Source organism: Heloderma suspectum, chromosome 1, assembly GCF_057233095.1.
Source record: "Heloderma suspectum isolate Gila_16-S chromosome 1, 16-S_ref, whole genome shotgun sequence".
Lineage (NCBI taxonomy): Eukaryota > Metazoa > Chordata > Lepidosauria > Squamata > Helodermatidae > Heloderma > Heloderma suspectum.
In genome coordinates this window covers 403,739,494-403,762,726 of record NC_139458.1, presented here as the reverse complement: position 1 = coordinate 403,762,726, position 23,233 = coordinate 403,739,494, and the positions used below count along the sequence as shown (strand labels likewise).

General features: G+C 42.7%; 1 protein-coding gene across 1 annotated transcript in view; it reads right to left on the bottom strand.

The window, feature by feature from the left end:
• KCNH1 (potassium voltage-gated channel subfamily H member 1) overlaps positions 1 to 23,233 on the bottom strand; it is a 351,345-nt gene that overhangs the window by 193,005 nt on the left and 135,107 nt on the right. The window contains exons 8-9 of the mRNA XM_084832718.1: positions 6,348 to 6,547; positions 854 to 1,106 (exon numbers count right to left, since the gene is read on the bottom strand). Coding sequence (XP_084688844.1) covers positions 854 to 1,106; positions 6,348 to 6,547 — 453 coding nt within the window. The remainder of the gene's footprint in view (positions 1 to 853; positions 1,107 to 6,347; positions 6,548 to 23,233) is intronic.

Here is a 23,233-nt window from a genome sequence, read left to right as displayed (position 1 = left end):
CCCCGGCGGACCCCCTGCAGATGCAGGTGAGTGGGGTTTTGTACACCCCTACTTTCAGCCCAGGGGCTGAACACAATTTTGGAGATGCTCTTAGGGGCTGCATCTCAGGGATGAGCAGGGCCAAAGGCACAAAGGTGGGGCCAAAAATACAAGAAATACCAGCATACTGTAGCTTAAAGTTCTTACTGCCAGTAACTAAGTGATTGTGTAAAATCTGTTCCGTCTGTGTTTTGTGGACTGTCGAGCGACTTTTGTTCCATCATTCAGCAATCGACGGAATCTGATTTTTTCCCAGTTTCTGAATTTGCACAGGTGCGAATTTGCACAAATTCGCACACACAAAAAGTGCGAATTCCCCCCAAATGCGCAAATTCCCCCAAAATGTGCATTTTCACACTATAGCCTATAGGGGAAATGTGCGTTTTTGGCTGGCGGGGTTTATTTCTGCTCATTTTTCTATGACAAAATTTGCACAAAATTCCCAAAGGTTAGAAAAATGGTCTGCAAATCTACAGAATCTGCCTGACAGAGGAAAAGCCAGTCCGCTCTGGAATCCACGGGTCGGATCCATAAAAATCCACACTCATTTGGTTCCATTGAGGATTTCTCTAACATCCCTAACTAAGCCTTAGGAGAGGCATTTCAAGAGTGAGGGAAAACTGCACAAAAAATAGGAAACTACCGAACTATGGGGAAAGGGGGCATCGCCACCCACCTGAAGAACCCTGGAGGCCTGGTTCGGGACCCCAGGAGGGCCAGATTTCACCTCTGAGCCTTAGTTTCCCCACTCTTGCAGTAGACAAACATGCATCTAAGGGTGAACACAAATACAGAATATAGCAAGAGAACCTACCCAAAATGGCAACGACTTCATCATCCTGGATGACTTCCAAGGATCCCGAAACCACAAAGCAAAGATTGTCCACACTCTCTCCAGCATGGTAAATGAGATCCCCAGGAGCACAGTGCACAGTCTGAAATTCCATCGCAAGAGCTCGCAGGCATCCATCGCTAGCCAGTCTGAACGCGGGGTGCTCTTTAAATACTTTCCGATTCAGATGAACACAGATGTCTGCTCGCATATCCTTAGGGCAAATCTGTAAAACCTGGGACAACGTTACCAGAATAAGTGTCGGTGCACAAGACATCTAAGTGTGCTACACCCCCCTATGTGTGTTTATTGTGATATGTATTTGTTCTTGAAAAACTCTAGTTGCCCAGAAGATTTTTTTGGCTTTCTTTTGGAGAGTCAGCTGTTATGGGCTAAATTCCAGTTCCTGCTTCTTTGCTCTTTTGGACAACATGTGGTTGGGATAATGGAAAAAGAAGCAAGTGACAAAGTCACAGCAGTGCCTGCTTGTTGTGTCATATTATTATTAAGTCTCTTTCTTCAGGGGCTGCCTGGAACATAACAAAACACATATATGTAGATGTGAATGTAATTATTTGCATTCAGTCCATGGGGTTGTATGCCATAAGGAAAAGCAGGAAAAGCACATCATTAACAGGCACTGTTGTGACTTCAACACTTTTCATGACTGGAGTGCCTCCCTGTTGTTGCTTTGGGAAGATGGAATCTAGCCATCTGCCTCCTAAGTGTTCTGATTTCCTTACAAGAAAACTGGCCAATCATCTTCTCCTGTATATATAAAACCAACCCTTGAGATCCTCCTTATTAGTTGTCCCATGACCAACAGTGTTTTGTCATGTAACAGCATGCAAGCAAGACTTTTTGAGAGTGGAACCCACCCTCTGGAACACTCCCACATGTGGTTGGAGAGGCAGGAATTGTGGTGCACTTTAGACACCTCTTGAAGATGCACCTGCTTACTCAAGCTTTCCTTGACTTATAATCGCACTGCTCTATTTTACTGTTTTTGTAACTGTTTGATGCATTTATTATTGTTTTTACATTGTTTTTATAGTGTATTTTATGTATTTTTATGTAAACCTTAGATCTTATATCAGGAGGTACATAAGTAGTTTAAATAAACAAACTAAAATACTGCACTAATTGGCCTCTGCATTTGGAATCCTGAGTTGTACCCAATGTTACTCCTACTCAGAGGAGACCCATTGAAATGAATGCAATTTAAGTTAGTTATGACTAACTTAATTCCCATTCATTGCAATAGGTCTACTCTATGTAGGACTAACATTAGATACAACTTTTTGTGCCCTCTCTGTGTGTGGAGATGCTCTGTTGCATAATATGCCACCAATGAACAGTTGTCTTGATTTTATGGAATAAACTGAAACATCTCCAGATGCCTAGAGAGCAGAAAGAAAATAATATTAATAATTAAAATGCCCATTGAGAATGGTGGCAGCTTATCTCTGCTTTTTTATGATTACTATCAATGTTACTATCTAGGAGATTAAGAGATAGAGTTTTTTTAAAAACCTGCTTGATCCTGAACCGCCCACACTATATTAAATTTAAAAGCAATATAAAGGCAGCCTATAGCTTTACAAGCCAAGAAGGAAAACAATTCTTTAAGCCAGCCACATTCTTTGGTGAATACTGAACAACTATGATAATGTGCAAAAGTTTTTAAGGTAGTAAAATCAATAGAACAGAATACATATCACATGCTTAAATAGGCATATTCAATTAAAAGTGTACATGCACAAATGCTTTAATGATTTAGAATGTATGTATGATCTGGGGTGTCCCAATTTCCTTTATGCTTTTTCATCAGCAAATGAATTAATCTACAATAGCACAGTGTCGCTTATTGAGCAGTAGCAGAGATATTGCCAAAATTTCATCTCCAGTTCATACCTACATAGACTGCCCTGCAAACTATTATTATGATTTTATCCCAAAAGTTGAGATACAACCAAGATCTGGTACATGGTTAAATATATCCCACTGAAATCAGCAGAGCTAAAAAGTAATTAACATTGGCTGGATTTTTGCCTATGTTCAGGGCTGGCCCTACCATAAGGAAAGGTCACCCCTCTGCTCAAGCAGCAGGATTGGGAGGGTGGCAGAATGAGTTCATCCACGTAGGAATGTATGGATTGTGTAAAATCCATTCCATCCATTTTTTTGCAGATTGTCAGGCACCTTTCATTCTGTCGTCTGCCCATCAACGGAATCAGAACTTTTTAAGTTTCCAAATGTGCACAATTTGCATGTGCAAAAGAAATAGGCAAATTCCTCCCAAATACACAACTTCCCCCCAAATGTGTATTCTCATGCCTTAGCCTATGGGGGAAATGCACAGTTTTGCCTATTTTTTTATTTTTTGTGTATGACAAAATTTGCATATTTTGGAAATTTGCAAAATTTGCAAAATTCTGGAAAGTGTGTTTTATGTTTTGGCTTTTTTAAGTCCGCAAGACCATGGAATCTGCCTGACAGGGAAAAGCTGGTCCACTGCGGAATCCCTGGGCGAGATTCATAAAAATCTGAACTCATTTGGTTCCATTGCAGATTTCTCCAGCATCCCTACATCCATCCACAGCTAGCTGTAGGGGTAAATGGACCAACGTCTGATTCAGAATAAGGCAGTTTCCTATGTTCCTAACATGGGATTTCCAGTCCTGTATTTTTTTCACAATTTACAGTGCAATCCTAAGAGGGGTTGGGGGGCTGGCAAAGGGGGAGATTGTCCACCACTTCCAAAGCTAGGCAGGCTTGGGCCAGCAAGGGCAACAAGTGTGGAGGGAGGTCTTATTTTCCTTGCTCTGCATGGTTCTCAGGGTTTGTTTTAATCCTTCCCTCCACTGGTTTCAATGAGGAGGCGAGATTAGTTCTGCCAGCTCCAGGTTGGAATAGGGGAGGAAATCCCGGGTCCTCTCTAGCAAACCAGCTGGCCTTGGAGCCATCCCCTGTCCTACAATGCCACTTTTTGGTGCCTACCACCAGTGGCAACACCGCACGCAATATAATATTATATAATGATATGGTGGTTCAACTATATTTACAAAATGAATAAAAAGGTAAAGGTGTCCCCAACCAGTCGTGTCCGACTCTAGGGTGCGGTGCTCATCCCCGTTTCTAAGCCGAAGAGCCAGCGCTGTCCGAAGACACTTCCGTGGTCATGTGGCCGGCATGACTGAACACCGAGGCGCACGGAACGCTGTTACCTGTCCCGCCGAGGCGGTACCTATTTATCTACTTGCAATTTCTTGCTTTCGAACTGCTAGGTTGGCAGAAGCTGGGACTGAAGACGGGAGCTCACTCCGTCACGCAGCACTCGGGGCTCGAACTGCTGACCTGCCGACCTTCCAGTCTGCAGTTTAGTGTCTTAACCACTAAGCCACCGCGGCCCCAACAAAATGAATACATAAAAATAAAAATGCTTAACTTAGCATTCACTATTGCAGCTTCTCTATGCACTCTGCATCACATCAAGCAGGTAACATAAAATTACAGTGATAACAGATTCAAGGGATAAATTCACCTTCAAAATATTTGCTTAGAGGTGTGTCTGACATTACACAAACCACTACTGACAGCAAGGCAGGAATGTAGGAACCACATCATGATGTATTCATTTTGCGATGTTCTTGAAGTCGTATAGTCAGTGGAGCTTGAGAACTGGACTTGAGAATTTATGGTCTGGTATTCTATCATATACTGTATATGTTAACCTCTTCTACCAAGAGTGAGGCTTTTCCCCTAAGTGATATGATCCAATGCTGATTATCTGAACAGGTCCATTATTGGAATTTACCTGAATATATCTTGTTTAATTTTCCAAAAGTTTAAGATTTTTCATATTTATTAAACGAATTCATCAAACTGAAAGTACATCCAAAGTGACTTAATATTCTTTGCGCTGTTCTCATTAAAATACCTTTAGTATAGATAGATATAAGTAGGTATCTATTTATTATAATATTTAAATCCTGTCTTTTCATCCCAAAAGCAATATCCAAGGTGGCGAACATTTTTTTTTAAGCAATCACTAAAAAAATTAAGAAAATGTATTACAGAAAGCTGAGGATGCTTTTAAAGTCAAAGAAAACATAGACATTCAGAATATACAGGTCACTGGGACTTGTCCTCTCTTTACTCTTAGAATCAGTGGTGTCCTGGAGTGTGCATGTAGGAAAACAGAGCCCCAGGATCTTTTTCAGAGCAGGAGCAATGATGTCATCTGCTGGAGCAGCAGGGTAACTAATGGATCCTCCTTGCTCTGGCAAGTGATTAAGTGATAACAAGGTTTTCAAATTTTACTATCATTTCTGACAGGTTAGCATAGAGGACATCAGAGAATGAAGAAAATAAACAAGCAGAGGAAAAGCATTTCTTTTTCTTTGGTTGGATTCCTCCTTCACACAAATGGTTTAATTCTAATTAAACCAGAAGATCTTTTGTTAAAGCTCAGTGTGTTTTACAAGTTGAACTATGTGTTCAGAAGTAAGAAGTTCAATGGAGCTTACTCCCAGGTAACTGTGGATAGGATTACAATCATGCCCTGTAAACCTGACTGTGAAATTTTATTAGTGGGTAGTTCGTTTTGAAAATCTGTGTTATATTATGGAGTTTTTAGCATGAATCTTAACAGAAAAGCAGGACATAAACATATATATTATGGGGACATGACTATGGATTCTCCTTGGGAGGGATCACTATAGGGGCTATCATGATGAGATTCTGCACTTCAATTTACCACTATGCAGCTTACAACGCCTAGCACATAGATGAGGTGTGGAAATTGAGTGGGAGTTAAAGTAGCAGCTCCAAAATGCAACATTCATATTTGCAACAAATTCTGGCATTCTCCAACAACTTTTAAGTGGGAGAAGCCCTCCTTTTTTTGTATGAAACCTCCCCCTTTTTAATAGAAGTATGGGCATCTTTCTTTGTTACATGTGGAACTCAGTGAAGGTGGCATACATAGGGTTCACGGTAGCCTGTCATCCATAACTGACCATATCCAAACTTGCTTAGCTTCAGCAAGGCTGCTGAAACAAGATAGAGCATCTGCTTTGCATGCACTGAAGTTCCCAGCTTCAATCCCTGCCATCTCCAGGTAGAGCTAGGAAAGAATCCTCGCGGAAACCCTGGAGAACTGCTCCTAGTCAGTGCTGGTAATACTGGGCTAGATGGATCAGTGGTGTGGCTTGGTATACGGCAGCTTCCTATGTTCTTAACTATGTCTCCCATAATACCCTTCCCATCCTGATGCAGGAAGAGCAACAGGCCAAAGGACAAGGAAAGGAGGAAAGAACTCTCTTCTTTCACTGCTTGCCTTTGCTTCTCTTCCTGTTCTGACACCGCTGACTGAAGGGGTGACCAGGGTGCCATATTTTTCTGAACCCGACATTTGGCTTGGGAAATTCTTCCAGTTTTCCTTGATGGTAGGTTTTCAATATCAAGAGCTTACCTTTTCAGTATCAATGCCCCGGGACATCGACCAGGTAGAAACGATATAGTCCATCACACGTTCACTCAAGCCTTTGGGCACTTGGTACAGTTTCAGGAAGTCACGGACACTGTTCAGCATTTCATGGTATCTATTTGTATTAGCATACATTTGCTGGAAGATAGTTGTCACATTACCAAAAATCGTTGCATATAGCAGAGCTGTAAACACAAGGCAGGGGGAGAATAAAGGTAGGTATTTTTTGAAGTCTTAAGAAGCAGGAAGTTAAAGAATGACATCAATATGGTGTATTGTCTGTACAGGAGAGTAGCACTAATTAAATGAAGCACTACTTACCATAATTGTTACAAACTGATGCAGCAATGACATTTATTGGACTGTTGCTATAAGCATGCAAGTTCTTCTCAAAGAATTCTGAATCCTGTATGGGGCACATCCCCTTAGCACAAACTCTCTTGTTCCAATTAAAGAATGCCAATTCCAGTTTCGCTTGTGTTCAATGACTTATTGGATAACTTAATGGCCAAGTAATTAGGGAACTCACCTTACACCCCTAGAAGCTGCTTATTCAAGCCTTGCTTGATCTCACACTAAATAACTTCTTCCAGTTCACTTAACTGTAAACAGGCACCACAACCAGATATCTACTGCCATAGTTCAGCAGTAAAGAATATTTACTGATTAGAATAAGTTTTTGGTAACACCACCTTTCCCTCAAATTGAAGTTCAAGGTCGCATACGAAATTAAAAACCAATACAAAGCTAAGAATATCTAATTACAATATAGTACAGATACAAATTCAACAAAAAATAGCAGCATGCCACAAGTTATGAACCAACAGCCATCCACAATGTAAAGGCTTCAGTGTATAAAATTCTTTCCACCTGACATATAAAAGAATTCAAAGGTGATGCCAGGAGAATATGTTTATAGAGACATTCTACAATCAGGGAACCACAACTGAAAAGGCCTTGTCCCTAGTAATCTCAGAAGGAGGGTACTCCCAGAGGAAGACTTCAGCTAGTAATCTCAATGTACTTTTTTCCCCTGTATAAAAGGTTCAGCCCCATCTAAAAAGGTTCTCAGGTAACAGGTCTGGGGAAGACTTTTCCTTGAGACTTTGGAATACTGTTGGCAGTTAGATGGTGACAGGAAGCTTCCCTATACTGAGTCAGACGATTGGTCCATCTAGCACAGTACTGCGTACACTGACTGGCAGTTGCTCTTCAGGAGTTCAGCCAATGCCTGGATTTGAAGCTGGGACCATCAACATGCAAAGGATGCATTCTGAGCAATGGCCCCTCTGCATACTGGTCTGAAACAGTAGAAGGAAACTCTTTAACATATCTGTAAAATTGTGTGTGTTAGCCATATACCAACTAACATTAAAAGGGCCGGCCCTACCAAGAGGCAGAGTGAGGCAATCGCCTCAGGCAGCATAGACTGGGTTATGTGGAGGTGACTACAGTGGCAGCCGCTGTCTGGTCCCCTCTGTTGGAGGACAGAGCTGTGTGTTGCAAGCAACCTGCCCCACAACTCTAAGCTAGCCTGCTGTCCTTAGTTGAGGAAGAGGATGCTGTCTCATCACTAGTGTTGAAGTAAGATTCAACTGCCAGTCCAGCATGCTTCTGTAGGTGGAAAGGTGGGGTGGGGGGCTGTCATCTTGTCCATCTCAGGCAGTAAAATGTCCTGGACTGGCCCAAGGAGGAGGGATAGTATATTATGCAGCAACAAATTCCAAGTGCTTTTAAATGCTAAGTGGCTCATTTTATACAATCTTGGTTGCAAACAACACAGTATCAAATAGAGTTTAGCCTTTGTTTTGGCAGGAACTGAAGAGGACGTGGTCAATATAAGTGTTTGGATCAATAATGGTCCTTGGCAGTGAGAGACTAATCACTGAAAAGAGGTAAGAACACTCTGGGTTTATTGGCCCGCTCTTGCCTAATATTTATACACAGAGAAGCAGCTTCAACTTGCCAGTCATTCCTAGAGCATTTCTACACAAGGCTTTTATTGCATGCTCATGACTGGTCACTCAGGGAGGTTTGTGGGTCCTTTACTGATTAATGATTAATCTCTGGGGCATCTCACACACTTTCTGACCTAGAGATAACCTGATAAGGAATGTTAACCCATTATATTGGTTGTGTGTAATTGAGCAGTTCTGCTATAACCACAGCACCATCTAGTGGCTGTAAAATGAACCATATGGAGCTTGCCGAGAAAGGAATTCCCCAATTCAAAGCACGTGTTCGCCTATGTAAAAGAGCCGATCTTAATCACACAAAGAATCCGGAAGCAGAAGCCCCAGTAAGGATGTGGGATTTTAGCCTTGTGTGGTGAAGCTCTTAAAATCTCATTAAAGTGTAACAGATTTATTTATTTGATTTGTACCCCGCCTTTCTACCAAGAAAAAATGGCACTCAGAAATGGATGATATGCATATATGTGCAAGTAAGATGCAAGTTTTGCCAAGTAACTTCCAGACTTTGGGCAGAATTTCCATCCATATCTAGGGATGGGAGAATCAGCAAGGTTCGAGTTAATCAATGCTCTCCTATTTTCACCTCTAAGCTCCATTTGTTTCATTCCCATTCCCAAACATAAGCTCTGCCCCCCCCCGCCACTTTTTGAAATGAAAAGGTGTGCATTTCAGTATGCATTTTTTAAAGTGCTCACTCAAAATGTACACTTTTCTGCCATAAACTAAAGTGTGAAAGTGAGCATTTTAAAAATGCACACTTTTTGGACGTGACCACAAGTTCTGGAACTTGTGAGGTTTCCTGAAAATTGTGCTCCTGTTCGCATTCATGTTCGAACAGGGCAAATCCAAAATAAAAACAAACCCAAACAAAATTCTCATATATCCCTATCCATATCACAAAAGTGTCAAGTGAAAAGCAGCCTTCAGTCTCACTGACTTTCTGGTGGGGTTTCCACTGCATAACAAAGGATAATAACCTTACTGGCTCAGACAGATGTCATGAGCCACGGAATCGCCAAATAATATGAGATAACAGTGCCAAGAGATCCAACAAGGTAGGAAGAAAAAGGAATCTAATGATACACCTGAACCAAGCCATAGTATAACAATCCTGGTTCAGTACACTGTGGCTTGTTGGAATGGGCACAAACTGTGTGTGTGTGTGTGTGTGTGTGTGTGTATGCTTCCTCCTCCCTCATCTGGCCTTGTGTGTGCCTTAATTCAAAACCTCCTGTTTTCTTAAAGCACCATTTCCTGTGACACCTGAATTGAGAAACTGTGGTCTGAACAATCCATACAAACCAGGATATCAGGTCAGGATTGTTAGATAAAAATAGTCCTTGCTTTCGGTTTAGAAGGAAAGGATGCCAGGCAGGCAGCAGTGGATCCAACACTATTTTATTGAAACGTTTTGCAAAACGGGTGCAGAGCAGTCTGGACCTCGAGACACGTGTGCAAAAGCCTTTTATACCATATTGCTTCTATTGTTCTTACTAGTAACCAATGAAACAGTTAGTACATCGGCTCACCAAGTCAATAGCCAATAAACAGTTAGTATCAGCTTACCAAACTGTTAGTCATGAGCACGTCAGTATGATTTTCTTTTTGCTCTGCCTACATTTTTCGCCACTCGGGCTTTTATGTAACTTGAGACGCCAACAGTTACGGAGTCTCTTTTTCTAACAGGATCAAACTATCGTTTGATATCTTGGTTTGCAAGAACTGCTAAAATCACAGTTTCCTGGTTCGCGCATCACAATAAACTGTGATTTCAGAAACCAGAAAGTCTTGAATTAAGGCATGTGAGAGAGGGGAGGAGGGGAAGGCAGGAACGCACTAACCTGGTTGATTGGACAAGACGGTTACATCTGAGCCGAGCTAAAGTATACTGGTATTTGAACAATAAATATACCGCCAAAGTTAAGCATTTTAAGTCTCATTGATTTCCCTGGGGGAGTGTTAAGCATGACCCCATCCATTCTCTTCTCTTCTTCCCCACTGAAGGCATCAGACAATAGCCAGTACCAAATGAGAACATAAAAGATCCTTGCCGGATCTAGTCTAGCAAGCTGTTTCCTACAGAGAGCTTTGGCTATTGGGCAGTATAGAAATGAAATAAATAAATAAATAAATAAATAAATAATACAGCACCAACCAGATGCCTACGGGAAGCTCAAAGGCAGGGCAGCTAGCAAGAGCCAGTCCACCAGGCTGCAGAGCAGAGGAGAAGCTGGGCTATTCCATCACCTCTGTGAATGACCAGCTGCCTTTGGCCATCCCTCAGCTGTCACCTAGCAGCAGCCATTCCATCACGTTACCTGGACTGTGGTTTGGCAACTCGGCGAGGGTGGAGAGGGCCAAGAAGCAGTGGAGAAAGGGCTGGCTGAATTGCACATACTGATTTGGAATAACCAGCCTGTTTTAGGGCAGTAGGCTTCCAATAATATTTATTATTTAAACAGCACTTTAAAAAGTAAGAACTACTATGTAAGATGAAAGAAAACATAGGCCCTGCCTGCAGCTCACATTCTGAGAGAGAGAGAGAGAGAGAGAGGGAACAAGGCGTGCACACACACACACACACACACACACACAAATTGGGGAGTTGGTGTTGCTTTTAACTAAATTAAGGTCACAATCCTATGCATGTTTAGAGAGAGAAAAGGCCTACAACTCCCAGCATTCCCGCCTACAACTCCCAGCAAGGAATGCTGGGAGTTGTAGGCCTTTTCTCTCTCTAAACATGCATAGGATTGTGCCCTTAAAATGTTAGGAAATGCCCCTTAGATGTAAACCTATATTACAACATTCAAGGGATCCTTCCTGGAGATCACTGCCATTAAAAAGTCATGTTACTGGGAGGTTTTATAGCCATGTTGTCCTATCAGTGAATCATCAGACACTTGATAGGCTGAGCCATTCTTAGCTGGCTGGCTTCAAACATCAGGAGACCAGTGGGTTTGCTTATGGAAAGGCTGCTTCTACATGCTAGGGCCTCATCCACACTGTTAGCACTGCCAAGTGGATAGGCTAGATGAGGTGTGTAGAAAATGCCAGTACTGCTCCTTTGTGTGTGTGGGGGGGGGGGACTGAATTGTGAGCATGGCCAGCCCTATCATTAGCTGCCCCAGGTGGTAGATTTTGTGTATTATGAAAGGGCAGGAAATGATTAGGTATTTCATTTATTATTGTTTTATTTTTACTGCTAGGAAAGGGGAGAGGTGCTTGTGGAGCTTTCTGCATCAGGTGCCAAAAAAACTTGGCTGGCCTTGGGCACCGTGCACCTCGATTTGTGAGGTGAAACGGGGGCACCATTTGCTGCTCTGTCTCAGGCAACAAAAGGTATTGGGCTAGCCCTGAGTTTAACAGTTAGCATTTCATCTGGCCAGTCAACCTGTCTTTTGGAGGCAACCACACCCTGCTCCAATATTCTCAGGATTTCAGGAGGAACCACAGTGCAATAATTGTTTGCATGCAAAAGGCTTTCTGGTCCAAAGCCTGGCATCTCCAATAAAAGGATCAGGTAGCAGGTGATAGAAAAGAACCCTTTCAGCCTGAGACCCTGGGGACCTGCAGGCAATCACAGCAGACAATAATTAGGTAGCTGGCCTAACATCTAACACTATGTTCCTAACATCTCTCATGTTAGCTCTGATTTGCTAGTAGATCCTAGTGTAAAGCCTTTCTACTGGCCATTTTCATAACAAACTTGTAACAATGGAAGGAACTGCGAGTAATTAAATTGTATTATACCACATCATGTTCTACGGTCATAAGGAAAATAAGTAAACTAGATTTATTTATTATTTATTCATCATCACATTTATATCCCACCTGGTTTCCTTTTGCAAAGAGCCCAAGGTAGCTTACATGGTCCTCCTATTCCCCATTTTATCCTCAGTGACTGGCCCAAAGTCACCCAATGAGCTTCATGGCCAAGTGGGGACTAGAGCTCAGATCTCCCAAGTCCCAGTCCAACACTGTAACCACTGCACCATATTGGCTGTTTGCTTCAAATCAGCATCCAGTCAGATGACTGCAGTCAATTGAATTTCAATAGCCAACGTCAGTTCCATAAAATCCAAAGTGCTGTGAGCAGAAGCCTGCTCGTGCAATGGGACTTCCTTTCTCCTCCATCCTGGAGTTCTTCCCTCCTAGAAATCGGCACCAAAGAGCCCCCCAACTCTTCAGAGCAGATTTTGAGGGTGTACGGTCAGCTGCACGGGCTCCACTGATGGAAGCAAATCTCCCAGAGGGAGAACTTAATTGGATACCAATGTGTGGGATAAACAATGGGTTGATTGTACCAATGCACTGGTTATGATGTTTTTTGTATGAAGACAAGAAACAGAGACCATTTGCAGCTTAAGAGAACATGGAACTATAAAGTTACAACACATCTTAGTTCTTCAAAAGCCAGTGCATCTATTTCCACTCATCTCCAATATACAGTGATGTTTAAAATGGCATTCAGTAATATCATGGAACCTGAATAGTGATATTGATAGTAAGAGAAAGAGAGGACAGATTCGAGGATTCAATGCCACTTACTCTAAGGAAAGTATTATAGGATTCAAACCTTAAGCACAGCCAACTCTGCATTGGATCATGGCCAGTACTTCTGAGTTATATTCTAGCAAAATCATGCTTAACTGAGTGCTGCCAAGCTAATACTTCATTTTGATCAGCACTCCAAACATCCATGTTGATTGTTAATTACAATTCTACACTTTATATTACAATTTGTTGTTGTTGTTCAGTCATAAAGTTGTGTCCGACTCTTCGTGACCCCATGGACCATAGCACATATTACAATTATCCTTGCTAAAAAGGAATTGGTTTCTTGCATACATGAATATCTGCTTAAAGATCATAAGGTATCGGGTATATTTATTTGTCATTAGCCACTGAAGATACAGTAATAGTGGGGAAGACTCATCAGTACATTAAAAGTGAGAGGAAGTCACTATACAGCAATGGGCAGCATCCAACGGTGTCATTCCACAAACTCAAATAGTGCTAGCTGAGCTCCTCCAAATCTTTCCATTGCGTAAGTGGTTGCCGATTACACTTGTGCAACTGGTTGTTGCACAACTGGTCGTGCAAGCAGCTGCACAAGAGTCATGTGCAGGTTGAGCAAGGATAATGCACAACCACTTGGGCAAATGTAGCTTTAGTTGGATTCTTCTGTTGTGCACAGTTTGAAACCTAGTTGTTAATAATAATAGTTATTGTTATTATTATTATTATTTACACTAACAGATTGATGCAGTTGGATATTACCCAATATTTCCCCATCAAATGTATTATACAAACTCATCCTAAGTCTCATGCGTTCGGGGGGTTTTAGTACAAGTTTTCAGCCAGAGCTATTTGCCATGCAAGAACAAACAGAGAAAGCCTCCTTGCGGAACATGATCAGGTTCCATTCACAGCTAGTATTGTTCTTCTAAGGCACCACCTGCCACCACAGCAGCATCTGAATAAGGCATTTTTTCAGCAGATGTCATTTAACACACAAAACTCTCAAATAGGACTGTCTTTGTATTATTTTCAATCCTCTTTGTCCAAAGTACAGCACCTTACCTGTGACAACGTGGCAACTCGTTAACAAGGCAGTCCATGCTGCCACCTCATTTAAAACGGTGTTTTAAATAACTTCAAAGATAAAAGGTCTGTAATTGCCACCATCAGTTACTCCTACAAGTGTGTGGTAAAGGTCACAGTCGAGCTGGAGAGGTGACTAAACAACATTCTACTTTTAAGGTAGTGAAAAAGAAGACCGGAGATGAGAAACTAAAGCATATCCAAAAGCTATATGAAAAGCTAATGAAGTACAGGCATGTACTTCATTATCACACTGAAAGACACATTTTTTAAAATGTTTTTCTTTAATAAAAAAAAAATCATGCCTGGAGTATTTGCAAAACACTCAAGCCTTGTAACTGAGGTTATAAGTGTTGCATAGTGTTCCATGTTCCCAGTATGATTCATCACATTTGAGTGGATTGTTTAAAGGGTTTTATTTTAAAGTGTGCCTTCTCATCTTAAAAATAAGCATCTACATTGTGTGCGTGTGGCGATGATGCCTCTGACACTGATTGGCTGAGCTGGTGTGGTGGCACAGAGGGTTTCAGTTCTTCAGGGAACTAAGCAGTTTGCAATCCAAATTCTGGGAGGCAAGAAGGAGTTGTCAGTTAGGCTGGGATTAAAATCTCACATGGGGTAGATTAAGGACTGGGAAGAAATCCCAGGATCTAGGGAACCCAAGAGACAGGGAGCCAATAGGCAAAGAAGCTGAAGAAAGGGAAGACAGAAAGGGTCGAAATAAGAGGAACCTGAAGGAATTCTAGGTGGCTTGAGAAAAGGGGCAGAGGAGACTATTCATAGAAGGGACTCTGAAGAAATTTCACAGTGCTTAAGGTCAAGAGGGGATGTATGCTATCTACGAGGGGTGAAGGAGGGAGACAGGATGCTAGAGAGGCTGGATCAGGAGGGTAATTTTCATGCGACTGGAATATCTGACATCTGAATATGTGGTCCTCCACCTGCAGCATAAGCAGTATAGTCTATGTAAAATAAGAAGTTTATTCTTATTAGCTGGAATAATTTGCAACACCATGTAGCTAGAATAATTTGCTGCAACAGTGCTTTAGTATTGAGGTTTTCTGGGTAAGTTATGATGATAACTTTCAAATAACAATTAAAGTTATACATTTCCAAATTCTGTTCTCTAGCTAAGCCATCTGAAATATATCTATCCTGTGAAAAACAGAGTACAGCTTAACTGATTCATTAAAATTACTCAACCAATATATATCATACATACTCAGATCTCATAATGGAAGAAGTAATTCTATGACTGTTGAACCAAAGCAACATTATTCACAATATAGTTTCATAAAGTGGCAAGCCTGGGCATGATCCAGCCAAAGTTAAATTATTTTTAATTTAATTTAAGTCTACAGGATAGTCAAGCAGATCCTTCAAATCTCATCCACTGAAATCAATGGAATTTGAAAGGACTTAACTTAACTGAAGATGGTTCATGCCAACTGTTATTACCAGGGGACCACAATTCATCAGGAAGATGTACACCTGAGCCTGTAACAGTGTAGGTATATTGGGGTTTATCAGGCTAATTCCTCCTCAGCACCTCGTTGAACTAAAGCATTCAGAAGCTACAACAGATGCAGAGTTCTGAGGCCTATTTGCTAACTCGGTCAAGCCATAGAGGGAGAACATGTGGGCAACTTCCCCTTTCCCCATCCCACCAAACTGCTGCAGAGGGTCACCCAACCTTCAGGACCAAATCTGGAGGGTAGCAGGAGGGTGCAGGGAGAAGGGGAAACCGTTCCACCGTTGGTGTCCATTCTGCTAGTGTTGGATACAACCCTGTCACCTCGATGTTAGCTCAGCTGCAGTAGTGTCAGTTGACTTCTAGGCCCAATTCAAGGTACTATTATTATCTTGAAAGGCCTCATCATACAAACTGAAATGCCTATGTAAAGAGAGACATCTTAACCTGGTGCCAAAGATACTATAAAATTAGGCACCAGGTGTATCTCTTTAGGGAAGGTATTCCCATGCTGGAGCAACACCAAAGAGAAAGCCAGTGTGGTGAGTGTTAGACTGGAGCTCATGAGATCCAGGTTCTAATCCCCAGTCAGCCATGATGCTCACTGAGTGACTTTGGGCCAGTCACTGACTGTTGCCCTAACCTACCTCACAGGGGTGTTGTGAGGATAAAATGAAGAGAAGGAGGACCATGTAAGCTGCCTCAAACTCCCTTGGAGGAGGGCGGGGGGAAGGCAGGATATTAGTGTGATGATGCCATTTCCTTTGTGATTACATAGGTCACTTCCAATAAATAATGCACTTAGAATAGAGCCTCAGCTAGTGTGATGGGAAGTTAGCGGTTCTTAAAGCAACTGGAAATGAGCTGAAACTATAATTTCTGGAATGGGGCAGGTCTGCAGACTTGCAGAAGGGAGCTCTACTGGCCTGTCCCATCTGGAAACTAGCGATGAGCATTTTGGCTCATTTCTGGGGTTACTTACTTTAGGAAGCGCTAGCTAGAGATGTAAAATTCCCGGGAATTTTGAGGCCATGGAAAAAACCCTGGTGTTCTTTCCATTTTTTTCAGGAAAAAACTGAAATTTGGGGGAAAATAAGCAATATTTGTTTGTTCATTTGTTTTAGCAGACTTTACAGTTCTAAAGTCACTTTGTTGCTTTAAGACAGCCTTCCCCAATCTGGTGCCCTCCAGATAGTTTGGACTTCACCTCCATCAGCATCAGACCGCATGGCCAATGGTTAGGAATGCTGGGCACTGTGGTCCAAAATATTTGGAGGGCATCAGGTTGTGGAGGTCTGCTTTAGGAACATAAAATGGCCTTTCTGTTCCTAAAGTCATTTTATGTATAACTTGGTTTGCTCATAAAATTATCATTATATTTTAAAACTTTTAAAAGTAAACTCAGTTAGTAAATTTGTAATTAATGTCTGAATAAACTATACTTTTACATTTAATGTACCAAACATGATAATTTTATGAGGAAACCAAGAGATACATAAATATTTTAGGTTCTTTTTAGTCTGACCAGAGGGAACATCAGCAAGTAGCCCCTGAAACATCTGAATCATCCTAGAAGCCAGAGGAAGCAGGAAGAACTAGAGGCAGAGGAAGACTGGTTTACCCCATCTGTTCCTATTTGTAAGGAAATTTAGGGAAATTCCTAAACCTGTTCCTATTTGTGGGGTGGAGCTTAGGGAAATCTGATCTGAAGGGAAAACTACTGAGAATTTATTTGGCCAAGTAACTGTAAGAACTCATATGTAATTTAGAAAGCAATCCTATGGCCATTAGAGACTGTCTAGACAGCCATATGATTTTGTAGTTTCTGGAAACGGAGGTCATCCGACTTCAGTTCCCAGAGACCGCACTCCCCACACCTCCCCCACCCCCACCCCCTCGTGGCCGGTGCAGTTCTTTCTGCACCTCCGTCTCTGCGCTCATAAACAGAGTGCAGAGAGAGTGAAAAGGGGGTGGTCCCAGGGGCAGGGAGGAAACCATGGAAGCCGCTTTAGACAGCTTCCTATCAGGTCTCTGGGCCCCTTCCTTCCTCGTCCCATAAACCACAGCTAGACAATTGTAAACACGTGTCTAGCCACAAATGCAGGGCAGCTTGAGCAGCGAGGAGAGGATTCCTTCTGTGCTCTGGCCACCCTGCATTGGATAGGCATAAGGCCCCCAAGTTCAGAGGCTGACGTCTATCTCGATAGGCTTGCGCCCTTAAGAACCTTTAAGCAATCTCTCCCTATTATTTCAAGAGTGACGTTTTATTTGCTTTTGTAAATAATTTCCATTAATGAGCATCTTTTTTGTTCATTTTGAAAAGTTGTCTATAGTGGTAGTGTCAATTCCATGTCTGCGCCATAGGAACCAGGCTACTGGAGGGTTTTGTTTGTTTGTTTGTTTTTTGTTTTAGGTAGAGAGAGTTTATCTTAGTGGCAGCAGTTAAAAGGTTTTATAGCTGAGACAGCATTCCCTAGTGGTGAGGTCTAATTAAGACATTTATTAAAAATTATGGCAACAAGTTCTGTAGACCCAAACATCAAAGGTAATTTAAAAAAAAAAAAAAACATAGGTGGGATAACCCCATGCTGATCTGTCAGATCTGGTGAGAGATGTGGGATAACCTACCGTGTTTTTCCCACATGTGGGTTTTTAGATTAAAACTACATTAATTGACTGCTAGAGCATCAAACCCGAACAAGCCCAGAAACACAGCACTCTAAGGAGGCAATCCTATCTAGATAGCCGGCTGCCTCCGAGTTCGGAAGCGACCGCCTATCCAAAGCAAGGCAGGAAAAGCATGGGGGTATTGTTCCCTCCATGCCTCTCCTGCCCTGCTTTTTCTGCTAGACAGCCATTTTCAGCTGTCTAGCCGCGGGGGGGGGGGGAGCGGGAGAGGAGGATGCTGTATGTCATATTAGATGTGTCGTACACGCAATTCCGCCCTCCCACCTGGAATGCCCCCGGCCCCACCCCTTTTCAGCCTCTCCACACTAGTCTTCCGAGTACAGAGGACGAGGCTTCTCTGCACGGCCTCGGAGGCAGCACAGATGTGGGGGGAGGTCAGTTTTCCAGGAATTAACCTCAGAGCGTGGGCTCCGAGGTCAGTTCCCAGAAAACATCATATCCTATGGCCGTCTAGCCGCTGTGTAGCAGCCATAGGATTGCTCCCTCCAGAACAAAACTGTCAAGAATTCACATTTACTATCAAGAATGCACAAGGATACCTCTACTCACATGTTGGGAAACTGAGCATCGGTGAAATATACTTTAGATCAATAATTTTAATAATGAATGAATGCAATAACAATACTGTGAATCTTACAGAGAGGATTAAAAAAACAATTCCGCCCATGGCTTCATTATTTCAAAACATTTTACATCTCTCATCTTTCTATAAAAGTGTTCTTATTACATAGTTTTTAGAAATAATTCCGTGGGAAGTAAAAGCTGGGTAGCAATATATAAACACTTTGTCTTAAATTCTAAAATAAAATATTTCATAATCTAGGGGTGTTCAATTTTTTCAGTTTTCTAGAAAAAAACAAAAATGGTCCTCAGGAAAAAAAAGGGGGGGACCAGTTTTTCATCTGAATTTTTCCAGTTTTTTTCCAGGCCATCACATTACTACCTTCCCATTGTGCTAGCGATGGGTCCCGCTGGCACAACAGAATGCACAGACTTGCAGTGGCAGTATTGGATACTGCTCAAGTGTGGTAACTTCCCAAATACCCTCCTCCCCTACCGTGCACCATGGACCATGTGCAAATGCCTCCACAATTGTTTGTGCTGGACATTTAAAGCAGAAGTTATGAAATGTGCTGTGTGCATCTGTGCTGCTCTGTTGTTGCACAGTTGGAAGTGGGAGGAGATAATACAATGCTCAAAAAATTGGCAGAAAGGCCACTAAAGGTGAGGTAGCTGAAGTTGTGGGTGGTGAAGGAAAGGAAATGGTGGACATTAACAGCAAAAGGGAAGGTGAGGCAGAAAGATCGCTAAACAAGTTCAGCAAAAAAAAAAAAAGAAGACTCCTATCATTCAGTTCTGCACATTGGAAACACTTGTGCGGAAACTGGAGACAGAAAAAACACACACATCACAAATAAAGTCAGAAAAACACTAAAACAATGAGGTGGAAATCTTGGGAACTCAGTGGGTTTGCTATTGTGTTATGTGAATTCAGGGGGAAAAGGCTAGTGTAGACTGTCCAGGTGAAGACTTTGTTGTTTTCAAAACATTTCTGAGTTTGATTAATAAGGACCAGTTCCTTGCTGTTGTTATTGGTTAGTTTGCCTTGAGATTTCAAAGTATTAGAATTAATCTTTGGTTATAAGTCACCTTGAACATTTTAGAGAACGGTAGTGAATAGTGCAATATATATCTAAATAAATACATCTCTTTCCATCTCCACCAAGACTGTAAAATACACATATATTTTCCCTTTTAAAATGCATGCTAAACGTCCTTTCCTCTGTGCTGTGTAGCTCACTTGGGTCTGAAGCCAACAGTCATTATTTTTACCCTCTACGCTGGATATTTAGCCGAAACCAGGGATAATGCTGGCTGGTATATTCATAGGTGCAGAGTTTTCCACAGGGAAGAAAAAGATTGCAAGATTTCCTGAAGTCCTGGACAATTTAGGGAGGGAGAAGGGCATGTTGCTGTACTGTTTTGCAGAATTTTATCTACAACAAAATTAAATCGTCTTGAAAATTAAAATGGATTTCCATTCCCATTTCACAGTGCTAATGAACAGGTCACTACTTAAATGAAGGCAGAGTCATTTAAGGGTATCATTTTCCTTCTGCAATTTATAGAGAGTAATGCATGGGCCATTTTCAATTACATAGCTGAAATTAAATCTCCTGTGAGAGCTGCTGTTTTGATTATTTGTGCCAAAGAGTCTGGCTTTTCCTTTGAGGCTTGTCGCTTTCCCCAAGCTGCTGAATTAAAGGGCCAGTCTGAACTCAAATCTGGACTTTTTCTGATATTTTAAAACTGATTACCTTTGATCCAAGTTTACCTGAAGTTAAGAAAATATTTGCTTTGCACTCTCAATGGCACAATATTGGTATCATCTATATTTTGTTGTGGGACAAAAGGAAAGACCGCTTAGTAATGTTATCCCCCATGCTATTTAACATCTACATGCAACCAGAGGGGAGATTATCCAGGGCTGTGGACTGAGGTGCCATCAATATGCAGATGACACCCAGCTCTACCTTTCCTTTTCATTTATCCCAGGTGAGGCAGTGGATGTTCTGAACTGGTGCCTGAGCAAGGAAATGGACTGGATGAAGGCCAAGAAACCAAAGCTCAATCCAGACAAGATGGAGGTACTGTTATCAGATGGTTTGTCTCCGTGGTTGAGTAGGGATGTCAGAGAATTCCACCATGGACCCCAATGAGGCCGGATTCCAAGAATCTGGCCCCACTTGGGTCCGTGGCAGAACAGAGCACTCACCTCCATGCCCCTCCGGAATCCATCCAGGCCAGCTCCTCCACATGGTGATCCTGCGGAGCCGGCCACCGGCTCTGCAGCGCTGGTGATATGGCCAGCCACCATTGCCGTGCCGTATCGCTGTGCTAAGTCCAGATGCAAATGGCGTCCACTATGCCATTTGCATCCCTGTTTTCATGCGATAGGCTATGCAAATTATATACAGCAATGGCAGCCAGCCGTATCGCCAGCACTGCGGAGCCAGCGGCCGTCTCCGCAGGATCACTGCAGAACGGAGCCAGCCTGGATGGATTCTGTGGGGAGGGAGGGATCACTTCCCCGTGGACCCCTCCACCCAGAATGGGGTAAGTGATCCTCCCATCCCTATGGTTGAGTGGTGTTCAACCTGCCCTGGAGAGGGTTGCACGCCTCCTTAAAGATCAGGCGTGCAGCTTGGGGGTGCTCTTGGATCTATCATGGTCACTTGAGGCCCAGGTGGCCTTGGTGACCAGGAGCTCCTTTTATCAGCTTAGGTTGATATACCAGCTGTGACCCTATCTGGACAGAAACAGCCTGGTAACAGTTATCCATACTCTGCTTACCTCTCAGATGGATTACTGCAATTCACTGTATGTGGGGCTACCTTTAAAGACCGTTCAGAAAGTTCCATTAGTTCAAAACAGTGCTGCTAGGTTCCCAGCTGAGACTGACCAATATGGTCAAGTGCTTTGTCAGCTGCACTGGCTTCTAGTCTATTTCTGAGCCCAGTTCAAAGTGTTAAAGCCCTTAAACAGCTTGGGACCAGAGTGCCTAAAAGAACGCTTTCTCCTGTATGTACCTGCTCAGACCTTTAGGTCATCTTTGTTGGCCCTCCTCTGGATGCTCCTGCCAAAGGAAGCTCAGCGGGTGGCTACAAGAGAGAGGACCTTCTCAGTTGTGGCACCCCCCTTGTGAGATGCCCTGGCATCTACGTTGGCACCTGGCACCTACGTTGTTATCTTTTTGGCACAATGCAAAGTCCTTTCAGTTCTCCCAGACATTTTAGGAACCTAGTTCTAGATGTTTATGGCTATTTTGTTTGATCTATTCCTGTGATGTTTGTTCTTTTGTATTGTATTTTATTCTTTTAAATATTTGTATTGTCTTTTATATTTTAACCATATGGCATTTTAGTCTTGTAACTGTTTGTAATCCACCCAGAGAACATTGATTATTGGGCAGATTACAAATATAGTGAGTGAGTGAGTGAGTGAGTGAGTGAATGAATGTGATCCTTCCCAGATTTCTGACATTTTAAGTCAGTTGTATTGTCCTCCCCTGCCTCATTTCACTGGAGAATCTTTCAAGAAGGTTTTCTTATCCTGGCTGGATCTATACTTACCACCGTTTTTCGCTTCCAATGAGGTTTCACTGACCGCCTTTCACACTATGCAGTAGCCGCCTCGAATTGGATCCGGAATTTCCCACTTCCATGCTCCCGCTTTCAATACCCTAATATCCTGGTTGTTGTTGTTGTTCAGTCGTTCAATCGTGTCCGACTCTTCGTGACCCCATGGAGCATAGCACGCCAGGCCTTCCTGTCCTGCACTCTCTCCCGGAGTGTGCTCAAGTTCATATACATTGCATAATATCCTGGTATTTCCCCTTAATGTGCTCTGATTTTCCGCCTTCACTACCATATCCAGTCGTAGTCCCCTCCCCTGCCTGTCCATATGCAGCGGTGTTTGTATTTCCCTCCTGTCCAATCATAGCTCTCGACGGTTCCATGTCTTCTTCCAGCTACCAATCACATAGCTTCCTCAGCAGCCCATTTCCTCAGCAACAAGCAAAGGGCTGGATATGCGTGCGCTTGTCTGATCTCGGAAGCTAAGCGGGGTTGGCCCCAGTCAGTAGTTGGATGGACAACCGCCTGGGAATCAGGATTCCTGCACTGAGCAGGGGTTCGAAGAAGATCATGCCTGAATTAGAAAAAAAAACATCTCAGAGAATCCCCGATTCTGTGAGAATAACAGCTTAATTAAAAAAAACACATCCGGAGCAGGGCATAGGAAGGGGTAAAACTTAGTCTCATTTGAAGGGCTAGAACAACCCCCTGCTCAGTGCAGGAAGCCTGATTCCCAGGCGGTCGCCCATCCAACTACTGACCAGGGCCGACCCTGCTTAGCATCCGAGATCAGACAAGCACGCGCAGGAAAACAGCACAGCGCTCGAGTGTGAACCGAGCTCGCGCATTCGATGAAGCACTGCAACGGGGAAAATGGGTGAGTGTGAATAATCACGTTTTAATGTGAGAGCATTTAACCTGACAGGACACCGAATTCATTGCGATGGCAGGCGCAATGTAGATTAGCCCCCAGTCTTCTTTTGCCTTTCTACTGTA